Source organism: Heptranchias perlo, chromosome 9 (assembly GCF_035084215.1).
Source record: "Heptranchias perlo isolate sHepPer1 chromosome 9, sHepPer1.hap1, whole genome shotgun sequence".
Classification (NCBI taxonomy): domain Eukaryota; kingdom Metazoa; phylum Chordata; class Chondrichthyes; order Hexanchiformes; family Hexanchidae; genus Heptranchias; species Heptranchias perlo.
In genome coordinates this window covers 17744863-17759591 of record NC_090333.1, presented here as the reverse complement: position 1 = coordinate 17759591, position 14729 = coordinate 17744863, and the positions used below count along the sequence as shown (strand labels likewise).

General features: G+C 41.1%; 1 protein-coding gene across 5 annotated transcripts in view; it reads left to right on the top strand.

Annotated features, from left to right (window-relative positions):
• evi5a (ecotropic viral integration site 5a) overlaps positions 1–14729 on the top strand; it is a 226958-nt gene that overhangs the window by 65352 nt on the left and 146877 nt on the right. For all 5 annotated transcript variants that reach the window (XM_067989928.1, XM_067989927.1, XM_067989925.1 and 2 more), the window contains exons 3-4: positions 6380–6569; positions 11694–11918. In XM_067989928.1, coding sequence (XP_067846029.1) covers positions 6380–6569; positions 11694–11918 — 415 coding nt within the window. The remainder of the gene's footprint in view (positions 1–6379; positions 6570–11693; positions 11919–14729) is intronic.

Genomic DNA, 14729 nt, shown 5'->3' with positions numbered 1-14729 from the left:
GTTTAACCAAGATGAAACAATTTGCCAAGATCAAAACAGCCAGAAAGAGAAATATTGGCCCAGAACTTACTTACCTTGGACGCCGCTCCGTAATGACGACCATCCCAACCTCCATCTAATCTATCGGAGCAAGTTTGCGAATATGCACATGCACGTTAAAACCCGGAAATTGCAAACTTGCTCTGATTGGTTCAGTGGCGTTTTGACAGTCTCAAATTAAAGGGCCAACCACTCCACAGTCATATACAATCAAACACAATCACCAAACAATCCTAAACTTACCCATCTGCCCAGCTGGAACGAAGTTACTTACGCCATGAGAAGGTATGCTTGAAAACACCAGCCCATCACTACTTTTTAAAAGAGCGGTAACATATAATGACTGCAAAACAACAAAAAATTAAATTTTAAAAATGTGGAATGTCTAATTATACTTATTTTAATATTTTTTGATGATTAAAAATAATTTAAAAGTAAAATATTTTTGAAACTTCTGTATGTTTAAGTAAATTAAATCATTTCCTTGCATTTTTATAATAAGGTAAGTTAAATTTTTATTTAGACTAACACAGGGAATGTCACTTCAAATTTGAGTTTAACTTGCCTGCTTATGGGAGGCGCTTGCAGTCCCACAGTGTTTCCATGCGCACATGGCCTGCACTGATATCGGAAAGCATCACTGAGGAAGCTCTCAGAATCCAGCAAATTTAAGTTGTGGACCATGCAGTAAGTGCATTCGTACTTTTTATCCGCAGGAGGTGCGGCGACCCTTGCCACACAGTGGCAGCAAGTTCCGGCCCATTATCTGAATGGGATGTTCTGCCTATGAATAAAAAAAAAATTATGGACAACTTGCAAAGGCCATTCATTGTATTGAACCTCACCCTTCCAGTAACCAACTCTCTCATCACAGTGTCCAATTGTTTTTTAAATGTCTTCAGTGGTTTTTTGATGCCACCCTGCACAAGAGACTGTTTCAAGCATTTGTCATTCTTTGAATAAAGTTGTTACTGATATGATTTAAGTTTAGTAATTTACATTTCAGGTTAGTTAAATAAAATTTTAAAACTTCTTTTTATTGTAGTTCTCTCTACTAAACTCTAACCAAGCTGAACCACTGACTGGACCCAGTTATAGCAGTCTACATATTCTGATATGGTTCTGCAGCATGATCCATACTGATATGAGTTCCTGTGTGTAATTTGAAAACTAGGTTGTTTGTGTTTTACGTAGTTAACTCTATTGAACTGCCTTTGAAATACACCCACAGTTATTTCTTGGGTTTGGGAGTTGCATGGTGTAAATTTCAATGCCATTCAAATTGGGCCTCAGTATATTTTATTGTAACTTATATCCTGGACCAACATGTGAACATAAAAATTCTAAACCCTGAAATATGCTCTTTAATTACCCAGTAGTAGATCTGTGACATTGCTGATGGTTTGTTGGAGATGATGCTGTTGCAAAGGGTTTGCTATGATGCGGGAGTTGGGAAGGGTTGCATATGGCTGTTGAAAGGAATTGTAAAAAAATTGAGAAATATGTGCTCAGATATAGTAAAGTAAGTGTTTTTTAAAATTTCTTTCTGAGAAAGCAGAAAGTTGAGCCATTTAGGACTATTTTTGTGATGGACACTGCATGTGTGACAAATGCATGCTAGATGCAACACGTATATATCTTCGCTGATTTCATGTGTTGCTCATCAGTATCCTGACAACTGGAATGCACTTATGATGTTTAGCTGCTAAAGTGGAGCACTGTTTAAGTCAGACTGTCTCGTTAAGGCCACAGTGTCTAATTTCTGTAAGTAAACATAACCTGAACTTATTCAGAGTTTCACTGCTGTTTAGTGAGAGAAGTTTGCACATTGGTGGATGTTTGTAAATTTCTCTTTTAGTTTTTTTTGTACCATTAAGGCTTTGGAGTATAATGAGTACTCTCAAAACATTTTATGTAAAATAGACTAGTAGATTTACAGTGGTATTGCTCATGATGAGTCTGAAGTTATGCTATGGTAAGGTGGCTGTGGGAGTAGGGGAGTATAAATCACCCCTATCAATGAAGTTAAATACATTGTTTTTCCTTTGAAAGTTACGTCAAAACATTCATGCCTTAAATTGTTTTAATTATACAAAATAATTCATTGTACCTAATAATGGTTTCCCTGCATGTTTGTGCTATTAGTGCTCTGTTATCAAAAATGCAGAGGAAGACATGGCTTACAACGCCATGGCATGCTCTGTGAATGGCCAGCCTTGCTGACAATCAAACTGTCTTGTAATGAGCCACTGTACATAAGAACATAAGAACATAAGAAATTGGAGCAGGAGTAGGCCAATCGGCCCCTCGAGCCTGCTCCGCCATTCAATAAGATCATGGCTGATCTGATCCCAACCACAAATCTAAAGAACACAAGAAGTCGGAGCAGGACCCGGCCACATAGCCCCTGGGCCCTCTCCGCCACCCACAGGGCATTGACCGATCCGAACTCAGCTTCATGTCCAATTTCCTGCCCGCTCCCCATAACCCCTAATTCCCTTTACTTCTAGGAAACTGTCTATTTCTGTTTTAAATTTATCTAATGATGTAGCTTCCACAGCTTCCTGGGGCAGCAAATTCCACAGACCTACCACCCTCTGAGTGAAGAAGTTTCTCCTCATCTCAGTTTTGAAAGAGCAGCCCCTTATTCTAAGATTATGCCCCCTAGTTCTAGTTTCACCCATCTTTGGGAACATCCTTACTGCATCCACCCGATCAAGACCCTTCACAATCTTATATGTTTCAATAAGATCGCCTCTCATTCTTCTGAACTCCAATGAGTAGAGTCCCAATCTACTCAACCTCTCCTCATATGTCCGCCCCCTCATCCCCGGGATTAACCGAGTGAACCTTCTTTGTACTGCCTCGAGAGCAAGTATGTCTTTTCTTAAGTATGGAGACCAAAACTGTATGCAGTATTCCAGGTGCGGTCTCACCAATACCTTATATAACTGCAGCAATACCTCCTTGTTTTTATATTCTATCCCCCTAGCAATAAAAGCCAACATTCCGTTGGCTTTCTTGATCACCTGCTGCACCTGCATACCAACTTTTTGATTTTCTTGCACTAGGACCCCCAGATCCCTTTGTACTGCAGTACTTTCCAGTCTCTCGCCATTAAGAAAATAACTTGCTCTCTGATTTTTCCTGCCAAAGTGCATAACCTCACATTTTCCAATATTATATTGCATCTGCCAAATCTCCGCCCACTCACCCAGCCTGTCTATATCCCCTTGCAGGTTTTTTATGTCCTCCTCACTCTCTACTTTCCCTCCCATCTTTGTATCATCTGCAAATTTTGATATGTTGCACTCGGTCCCCTCCTCCAAATCGTTAATATAGATTGTAAAGAGTTGGGGACCCAGCACCGACCCCTGTGGAACACCACTGGTTACTGGTTGCCAGTCCGAAAATGAACCATTTATCCCAACTCTCTGCTTCCTGTTCGATAACCAATCCTCCACCCATGCCAGAATATTACCCCCAATCCCGTGATTTTTTATCTTAAGTAATAATCTTTTATGTGGCACCTTGTCGAATGCCTTCTGGAAGTCTAAATACACTATGTCCACTGGTTCCCCTTTATCCACCCTATACGTTATATCCTCGAAGAACTCAAGCAAATTTGTCAGACATGACTTCCCCTTCATAAAGCCATGCTGACTTTGTCCTATTAAATTATGCTTATCTAAATGTTCCGTTACTGTCTCCTTAATAATAGACTCCAAAATTTTACCCACCACAGATGTTAAGCTAACTGGCTTATAATTTCCAGCCTTCTGCCTACTACCCTTTTTAAATAACGGTGTTACATTAGCAGTTTTCCAATCTGCCGGGACCTCTCCTGAGTCCAGGGAATTTTGGAAAACTATCACCAAAGCATCCACAATCCCTACTGCCACTTCCCTCAAGACCCTAGGATGGAAGCCATCAGGTCCAGGGGATTTATCCGCCTTGAGTACCATCTCCTGAGTGATTTTAATCGTATTTAGCTCCTCTCCCCCGAGAGTCCCCTGTTTGTCCAGTGTTGGGATATTCTTAGTGTCCTCTACTGTAAAGACTGAAACAAAATATTTGTTCAGCATTTTTGCCATCTCCATGTTTCCCACCATTAATTTCCCGGTCTCATCCTCTAAGGGACCTATGTTTGCCTTAGCCACCCTTTTTCTTTTTATATAACTATAGAAACTCTTGCTATCTGTTTTTATATTTTTTGCTAATTTCTTTTCATAATCTAACTTCCCTTTCTTAATCAATCCTTTCGTTACTTTTTGCTGTCTTTTGAAGAATTCCCAATCTTCTATCCTCCCACTAAGTTTGGCTACCTTATATGTCCTTGTTTTTAGTCGGATACTATCCTTGATTTCTTTACTTAGCCACGGATGGCTGTCATTTCTTTTACACCCTTTTTTCCTCAGTGGAATATATTTATTTTGAAAGTTGTAAAATAACTCCCTAAATGAACACCACTGCTCATGTACCGTCTTACCCTTTAATCTATTTTCCCAGTCCACTTTAATCAATTCCGCTCTCATACCATCATAGTCTCCTTTATTCAAGCTCAGTACGCTTGTTTGAGAATCAACCTTCTCACCCTCTAATTGGATATGGAATTCAACCATGTTGTGGTCGCTCGTTCCAAGGGGATCCTTAACTAGGACATTATTAATTAATCCTGACTCATTACACAGGACCAGGTCCAAGGTTGCCTGCCCCCTTGTAGGATCAGTTACATACTGCTCAAGAAATCCATCCCTGATGCACTCAATGAACTCGTCCTCAAGGCTGCTCTGCCCAATTTGATTTGTCCAGTTAATATGATAATTAAAATCCCCCATAATTATGGCTGTTCCCTTGTTACATGCCCCGACTATCTCCTGATTAATACTTCTTCCAGCAGAGTTGCAACTATTAGGAGGCCTATATACTACGCCCACTAATGTTTTTTTCCCTTATTATTCCTTATCTCCACCCAAACTGTTTCATTATCTTGATGCTTTGTCCCAATATCATTTATCTGTATTACAGTGATTCCTTCCTTTATTAACATAGCCACCCCACCTCCCCTTCCTTCCTGCCTGTCCTTCCTGATTGTTAAATACCCTGGCATATTTAATTCCCAGTCGTTGTCACCCTGCAGCCATGTTTCTGTAATGGCCACAAGATCATACCCATACGTAGTTATTTGTGCCGTTAACTTGTCCATTTTATTACGAATGCTACGTGCATTCAGATAAAGAACTTTCAAATCTGTTTTGTGACGCTTAGTTCCTGCTTTTTCCTTTTTTAACACTTTACCTATTACTCCATACCTTCTGTCCCTTCCTGTTACGCTTTCCTCTCTCTCCCTGCTCAGGTTCCCAACCCCCTGCCACTTTAGTTTAAACCCTCCCCAACAGCACTAGCAAACACTCCTCCTAGGACAGCGGTCCCGGCCCTGCCCAGGTGCAGACCATCCGGTTTGTACTGGTCCCACCTCCCCCAGAACCGTTTCCAGTGTCCCAGGAATTTGAATCCCTCCCCCTTGCACCATTCCTCTAGCCACGTATTCATTTGAAATACTTCAAAATGTGCTCATTAGAAACCGAAGGGAGGCAGCCTTAATTTGTATTCTGCTGGCAAAATGAACATGGGCCGCATCCAATCTGGAGCAACCAACGCATCTGTAGAAAAAACACAGGCCATGAAGCCCAACTCAGTAATTGTAGGTCCAGACAAGTACTCCAAATTGAGCCCTCATCTCCTACAAGAAGTTGTTATGCATGGGTTTACAGCACTGTACAGGTAACTGAGTAAGAATAAGTATTTTCTTCTGAATTGTTGGACCAAGTATAGATATTTTTTATATAGTAACACGAATGACAACAAAAATGGGACCCAACTCTCGTCAATTTTTCATTTGCCTTTTAATGCAACTTCCTTTTTTGGATTACTTTTCTCCCTCTTCCCCTGTTTGGTGTCAACCACGAGGACATATATAAGCATCGTCCACGAATGACTGTCCCTCTTCATGGTGCTTTTAAACCACATGAAGACTAAGGTTGGGTACTTGAGATAAGGCATGACACCAAATGTGAACCCACAGCCCACTACTCAAGGACGTGACAGTGATCATCCTGATGTCATGAAAATTTCAAGTGGACCGGATAACCCAAAAACCAGTAACTTTACAAAAGTAGGGTGAAAGGCTACAAAATTGAAATGTGCAAAAATGGCGAAATGGATATTTTTTCATAATATTTATGAATCTTGGCTTTTGGGTAGCTTGAATTAATATTCACTTGGCTTTTGAAATAATTATTTAGAAGTCTAAATGTTGTTTTTGTCTTCATTGATGCAGGCTCTTGGAGACTGATAGCAAATCTTTGAAATCTGTAAATGGATCTCGTCGAAATAGTGGATCTTCCCTGGTATCCAGTTCTTCTGCTTCAAGTAATCTCAGCCACCTGGAAGAAGATTCCTGGATCCTCTGGGGAAGAATTGTGAACGAGTGGGATGATGTACGGAAAAAGAAAGAGAAGCAGATGAGGGTAAGGACCACAAATCATTAGTGTTCTTGCCATTACTCTTGATCTATAGAATTGTAGGGCGGAAAATCTCTTCATGGAGCAGCTATGTGACATCAGTTTTTTTTTAAGGGAGGATGCATGTTTTAGCTTTAAAATTAAATTGCTTATCAGTACAGTACTTCTTTGCTGCACAGTTGAAATATCATTGTTCCATGGTCTAGGACACTACTGTTGGCTTTGGATCAGCAGTAACTCCCATCTAAATTTTATCAGGCCACTATTTCTGTGTCTCATGACAACTTTTTCATATTGTGAACGCCTGGCAGAAGTCGACACTTTTCCTCACTTACATCAGATACTCTGACATGGAGGAGTCAGCATACATACAAGAGCCTGCATCAAAGATTTGCTATCAGTCTCCAAGAGCCTGCATCAAGGGCTATCTGTGTTCATGTTGGACAAGTCAGTGTCCCTTCTTGCAGCATATCCTGTGGGTGCAGCAGCCATATAAATGGTATTTGGTTAATGACTGTTGCAGTTTGTTCTCAAAGTGGAGTACCAATGTGGGGCTCAAAAGAGTGACATCAGAAGACAGCAGGTTGGCGATGGTTGGTTTTGCTCTCTAAGTTAGGGCAGTAGTTTAAACTAGGAACTAGGAACCTATAACTTGCTAATACTTTATTAAATTAATAACTTAAACTCGATAAGTTAATTAGTTTTAAAAAAACTAAAATTAAACCAAGTGAATTAATTACGTAAAAACTTCAATTAAGTAAATAAATAAAACAAGGTTAGATAGAGATGGCAGTGCAGGTGGTGTGCCATAACTATAGCGTGTGGGAGTTTGTGGAGACTAGCGCGATCCCAGGCAATCACATGTGCACAAAGTGTCTGCAACTCGAGGAGCTACAACTCAGAGTTGTTGAGCTGGAGTCCGAGGTGCAGACATTGCAATGCATTAGGGAGGGGGAGAGTTACCTGGACACTTTGAGCCAGGAGGCAGTCACACACCTTAGGTTAGATAGTGGTTTAGATTTGGTTAGTGGTCAGGGACAGAAGATGTGACTGCAAGTCAGGCAGGTAAGGGGACCCCAGATGCAGTGGTGGAGGAGCCTCAGCCTTTGTCCTTGTCGAACAGGTACGAGATACTTGATACCTGTGTGGATGAGAACAAAGACTGCCGGTAGGATGGGCAAATTGACTGCGGTTCCATGGTAGAAGAGGCCATTCAGGTGGTGGGAGCAAAAAGGAATGTGGTAATGTTAGGAGATAGTATAGTCAGGGGGATAAATACTGTTCTTTGCAGCCGCGACCGGGAGTCCCGAAGGCTATGTTGCCTATCTGGTGCCAGGGTTAAGGACATCTCCTCATGGCTAGAGAAGAACTTGGAGGAGGTGGGGGAGGATCCAGTAGTAGTGGTCCACATAGGAACCAAGGACATAGGTAGAACTAGGAATGAGGTTCTGCTGAGGGAGTTTGAGGAGCTAGGGACCAAATTAAAAAGCAGAACCTCAAAGGTGGTAATCTGTGGATTACTATCTAAGCCACGGGCAAATTGGCATAGGGACAAACAGATTAAATGGTTAAATGCGTGGCTGAAAGATTGGTGTGGAAAGCAGGGGTTTCAATTCTTGGGGCACTGGCACCAGTATTTGGTGAATAAGGGAGCTGTTCCGTTGGGATGGGCTCCACTTAAACCTGGCTGGGACCAGTGCCCTGGCCAATCAAATAACTAGAGCGGTAGATAGGGGTTTAAACCAGCAAGAGGGGGGGAGGGTTCAGGTAAGGATAAATTTATCAGTCTTAAAAAAAAATGTCAAGGCTGTAGAGCAGAGTAACGATTTGGGCAAAAATAAGCAGTGTGTTAGGAAGGGATAGAGGGTAATAGGGCATTAGTGACTAAGGTCACATCAGGGAAGAATAGTAAAATGTTAAAATTAAAGGTGCTATATCTGAATGCACAAAGCATTTGTAACAAGATAGATGAATTAATGGCACAAATAGAGATAAATGGGTTACAAAACTTAGTATCTTCAGAAAGATAACACATTTGCTTAGACTCATTAAAATTGTGCCACTACAATGTCCTAATCTTAACATTGCAGATATGGATTCCTTTACATTATGCACCATTAAAGAAAGAATTTGCATTTATATAGCTCCTTTGGGTGCCCCAAAGCACTTCACAACCAATGGATACTTTTGAAATGTAGTCACTGTCATGTAGGCAAACATAGCAGCCCACTTGTGCACAGCAAGATCCCACAAACAGCAAATTAATAAATGACCAGATAAAGAGGAATGTTGGCCAGGACACAGAGAATGGCTTGCTTTCCTTCGAATACATAGACCCTGAGCAGGCAGATAGGAATAGTGTTCTAATGTTTCACCTGAAAGATGACACCTCTGACAACGCAGTATTCTCTCAATACTGCACTGAAGTGACAGCCTTGAATATGTGCTCAGGCCTGTACTGGGGCTTGAACCCACAACCTTCTACCTCAGAGTTGAGTGTGCTACCAACTGAGCCTGGCTGATACATATACCAAGAAAACTGCTATGTGACTCATTCTTGGGAATCTGCTGATGGTGAACTGATTACTGATGAGGCACTGAGAGTTATACAGTCTGACTTGGCCTCCTATAGGTGACTTACTATACAAATATTTAGTGATTAAGGTTCGTATTCATAAAAACTGAATTGTAATTTGGAGTTGAAGTTCCCAAGCTCAAATTCTGATAAGCAATGTGAGAACCTTTTAAGGCAATAGTCTCACTATTTTAGCTTTGCCCATTATCTTTGGGCTAACATTAAAAAAGATAAGCAACATTTTGACACTGATAAACGGAACATGTTTTCACGCATGTGGAGCTTTGCCTGACCAGGGAGTATTGCAAGCTGGCAGTATAATGTGGGTTTGCTGGAACTGTGCCAGTGTAAGAAAGTATCAGTCTCCAAACTGGCACTTTCATTATTAACATCACCATAATTTCTGTTCCTCGTTGGGAAGTATATTGTATCAGTTCTCTTCAGCAGCTAACAGAGGCGCTTACCCATTGTTATGTTTTTAAGAACCTGAGCTCTTTACCAACTTGCTGTGTGCAACCAGGCTAACCTAGAAAGCTCAATCATTAATTATGTTTTTTGTAAACAATTTTACAACACCAAGTTATAGTCCAGCAATTTTATTTTAAATTCACAAGCTTTCGGAGATTTTCTCCTTCCTCAGGTAAATGTTTCAAGATCTCCTTGAAGCCTACGCATTTATACATATTGAATAATACATGGTGTTTACAGACTGCCTCTGCAACTGCCCGTTGCCAAGGCAATCACCGTGTTCAGACAGAGAGGTGTCATCTGCAGAACCCCCGAATACACATTCAACAAAAAAACAAACAGGGAAAAAAAACAGAGAAAAAAAAAGAGAAAAAAAACAGAGAGAGAGGCAGAAACATCCGGAAGGCAGAGAGAGCCAGCAAATGACCCATTATATTAAAAACAGATAACATTTGTTCGCTGGTGGGGTAACGTGTAGCGTGACATGAACCCAAGATCCCGGTTGAGGCCGTCCTCATGGGTGCGGAACTTGGCTATCAATTTCTGCTCGACGATTTTGCGTTGTCGTGTGTCTCGAAGGCCGCCTTGGAGTACGCTTACCCGAAGGTCGGTGGATGAATGTCCATGACTGCTGAAGTGTTCCCCGACTGGGAGGGAACCCTCCTGTTTGGCGATTGTTGCGCGGTGTCCGTTCATCCGTTGTCGCAGCGTCTGCATGGTCTCGCCAATGTACCATGCTCTGGGGCATCCTTTCCTGCAACGTATGAGGTAGACAACGTTGGCCGAGTCACAGGAGTATGAACCATGCACCTGGTGGGTGGTGTCATCTCGTGTGATGGTGGTATCTGTGTCGATGATCTGGCATGTCTTGCAGAGGTTACCGTGGCAGGGTTGTGTGGCGTCGTGGACGCTGTCTTCAACATGTCATCAATGAGGACAAACACCTCGCTATGGCCATCCCCACACCTCCACTACTCGCCTTTAAACAGCCACCCAACCTCAAACAGACCATCGTTCGCAGCAAACTACCCAGCTTTCAAGAGAACAGCGTCCACGACGCCACACAACCCTGCCACGGTAACCTCTGCAAGACATGCCAGATCATCGACACAGATACCACCATCACACGAGATGACACCACCCACCAGGTGCATGGTTCATACTCCTGTGACTCGGCCAACGTTGTCTACCTCATACGTTGCAGGAAAGGATGCCCCAGAGCATGGTACATTGGCGAGACCATGCAGACGCTGCGACAACGGATGAACGGACACCGCGCAACAATCGCCAAACAGGAGGGTTCCCTCCCAGTCGGGGAACACTTCAGCAGTCATGGACATTCATCCACCGACCTTCGGGTAAGCGTACTCCAAGGCGGCCTTCGAGACACACGACAACGCAAAATCGTCGAGCAGAAATTGATAGCCAAGTTCCGCACCCATGAGGACGGCCTCAACCGGGATCTTGGGTTCATGTCACGCTACACGTTACCCCACCAGCGAACAAATGTTATCTGTTTTTAATATAATGGGTCATTTGCTGGCTCTCTCTGCCTTCCGGATGTTTCTGCCTCTCTCTCTGTTTTTTTTCTCTTTTTTTTTCTCTGTTTTTTTTCCCTGTTTGTTTTTTTGTTGAATGTGTATTCGGGGGTTCTGCAGATGACACCTCTCTGTCTGAACACGGTGATTGCCTTGGCAACGGGCAGTTGCAGAGGCAGTCTGTAAACACCATGTATTATTCAATATGTATAAATGCGTAGGCTTCAAGGAGATCTTGAAACATTTACCTGAGGAAGGAGAAAATCTCCGAAAGCTTGTGAATTTAAAATAAAATTGCTGGACTATAACTTGGTGTTGTAAAATTGTTTACAATTGTCAACCCCAGTCCATCACCGGCATCTCCACATCATTAATTATGTTGTAATTTTAAGGGTTACATATAGATTCTGATATTGTGAACATGTTGATATCCCTTTTACATTATAAAACAGATTTCTCTCTTTTTGTTGCAATGCCCATGTTACAATAGCTTGCAATAAAAATAAACACAATCATGCTGGTTTTGAAATGATTTTCTGTACCTTTCAGGAACTTGTTCGAAAAGGGATTCCTCATCATTTCCGAGCTATCGTGTGGCAGCTCCTGTGTGATGCCCAAAATATGCCTATCAAAGACCAATATTCAGAACTTTTGAAGATGACCTCGCCATGTGAAAAACTTATAAGAAGAGACATTGCTAGAACATATCCAGAACATGAATTTTTCAAAGAAAAAGATAGCCTGGGACAAGAGGTTTTATTTAATGTTATGAAGGTAAAGCTATCATTAAATGCTGTTCCTTAAGAAGTGCAGCCTCTTTATTATAATGAGTTTCCCTACATTTCAAAATAAGCTTGTAATTTGAACAAGAAACAGAAACATCAAATGGGATGTTGCTGGAACAGTACATAGTCTGAACATTTTTTCCCAGTGTCAGGTTAAGACAAGTACAGCTAAATGCACAGTAAATCTCCCTTTGCTCTGCTTTAGGACTGTCTTAACCCTAATCTCAGAGGAACACCCTGCTGCACCAGTGTGAATTTACATTTCCTGCATCATTATGGTCTTTCAGTGAAATTGCCAGTTTAATGCTAAATTGTCAGCAGTTAAGTGCACACTTGACGCCCGCTATAAACTGGGTTGTGACTCCAAACTTATTTTGTACAAGATCCTTACAGCCAGAAGAGATCGGAAGAGAAGACATTCATCCCATCATTATGCGCTGGATTGAAGCCCTGGCCCCGAGTTAGAAGAGCTATATACAGAACTACAATACTGTTAGCTGGTTTGACTTGGTGGGGGGGCGGCGGCAGCGGTGAACTATGCCAAATTCTGACTTCAGAATTTTTGCTGTAACATGAACAATTTTATCTGTCCTGTATGATTGGCACTAAAGTTAGAGATGGCATCTTTTTGGTTAATCAACATAGGCTTAACAACCCTAGCAGTTTTTAAAACTCCTTTATTGAGTGCTTTCTAGATATTAGCTTAGATGATGAAAAAATCTTGACAGAAAACATCACGTTGCCAGGCTTCTGTTGGGATTATTGACTATTTATAAATGCTTGACATCAAGCATAGTGGCCAGACTGAGAGATATTTTAAAATTCACTTGGTTTGAAATGCAGAAAATTTCAATGTACAACGATTACTATTTTCCTGTATTTTGCGTCTCGAAACTATTGGTTGAAGATAGTCTAGGAATAGGCATTTTGAGGGTGAAATTCAACTTTGGCGGGGGTGCAAAATGGGTGGTAGCGTATCAACTGACTGTTATACAGCCCACCTGATTTTTCTTTCCCGGAAAGGTAAATCGGGCAGGCTGTAGAACGGTTGGCCGATGCGATTCCACCTGTTTTGCACCCCCGCCAAAGTTAAATTCTACCCCCATTGTGTAGAAATTTCCATGCCATGACATGAAATTCTGTCTAATTGATGACCTGGAATTTAGTTGCCCTGCTACAGCTCAGGCATTGGCTTATTTTGGAAAGATCTTTTCTGGGGGCGACAGCTTGAAGGAAAAAGTGACAGTTTATTGAAGAAAATTTCAACCTTCCATTATTTTTTAAGTAGCTTAAAGTTTTCTTTTTGTAAATCTGTTAGTTTTTTAAAAGAACAGAATAAAACTGGCACAAAGTCTAGTATAGTAAAACATTTTTTTTGATGTTTTTCAAGAAAAAAGTTACACTTGGTAAAATAGTGGAGACATTATTAAGTGATAACCTTTTTGATACTTTATAATATAAGATCAATGTGAAGGCTTGAAAGAAATAGGAGGCTGTGAAGAATTGATAAGCAGGAGTTGACTGCACAGAGTATGGGGGTCTGTGTTGTGCCTGTTTTTTTCCCTCCCTCTGTCTTTCTGTTTCTTGTTCTTTTTCCTCCAGGCCAGCTTCATTGTCTCCTTTTCACACAGCTCACTTCCATCTGTTTCAGTGTCTCTTTCCCATTAATGCTGCCCCATGCATGTTGCATCAGCTAGCGCCCTACCACTTCACTCCCTATTTCATCACACAGGATGTCTGGTGTGCCACATACTTTATCCTAAATATACCCTTTCTCAGGCATCAGTACTGTTCAGAATCTATGCTCGACATCTATTTAAAACATCTGGTAAGTTTTTAATTCATTTCATCAAGTATTATAGCTTTTATCACTTTTACAAATATAACTTATTGCATGACAAATTGTGGAGTACAAAGATACCATTCACCTGTATCATATATAAAGTAGGCTTTATTTGTCATTTATGTAATAAGCAATTGACAAAATATTAATATTTTGAATTGAAAATTTTAATTTTTCCAAGCAGGTTTTAGTTTAGGACTTTGTAGCATTACAGTGATGCATGCAATGAGAACATTTCATTTGGTGTCCGGATGTGGAAGAGTGGTATTCTACGAGAAGGGGGAAGAGAGCCATTTTATGAAAGAGCTGAAGAAATGCAAAATAAAAGATTTGGAACTTTGCATAATTGAGTGATTGGAAGAGATCAAATTTTTTTTTTTAAATGGCAAAAATTTGCCAAAAGCCGAATTTGTACTTTATTCTTCCTAGGAAGAGAGTTGAAGATGTGGCTTGCTGGGTATGTTGGTAATAATTAAATATAACAACTTGCATTGATGGTGCCTTTAATGTCGTGAAACGTTTGAAGGCACTACACAGGAGCGATATCAGCTGAAATTTGACACTGAGCCACGGAAGGAGATATTAGGACAGGTGACCAAAAGCTTGGTCAAAGAGGTAAGTTTAAAGGAACGCCTTAAAGGAGGAGAGAGATAGAGAGGTGGAATTCCAGAACTTAGGTTCTAGGCAGCTGAAGGTATGACCGCCAATGGTGGGGCGATGGAAACCGAGGATATAAACCTTAAAAAAAAACTAAAATAATAAATAAAATATCCTACTTGGTGAGGTGTAGCCTTAGTTTTGTTTTTTAATCTTTTTTCCCCTAGCAATAGGATGGCTATGGTTGCTCAGTCGTTGAGTACATTCAAGGCTGAGATCGATAGATTTTTGTCCTCTAAGGGAATCAAGGGATATGGGGATCGGGCGGGAAAGTGGAGTTGAAGTTGAAGATCAGCCATG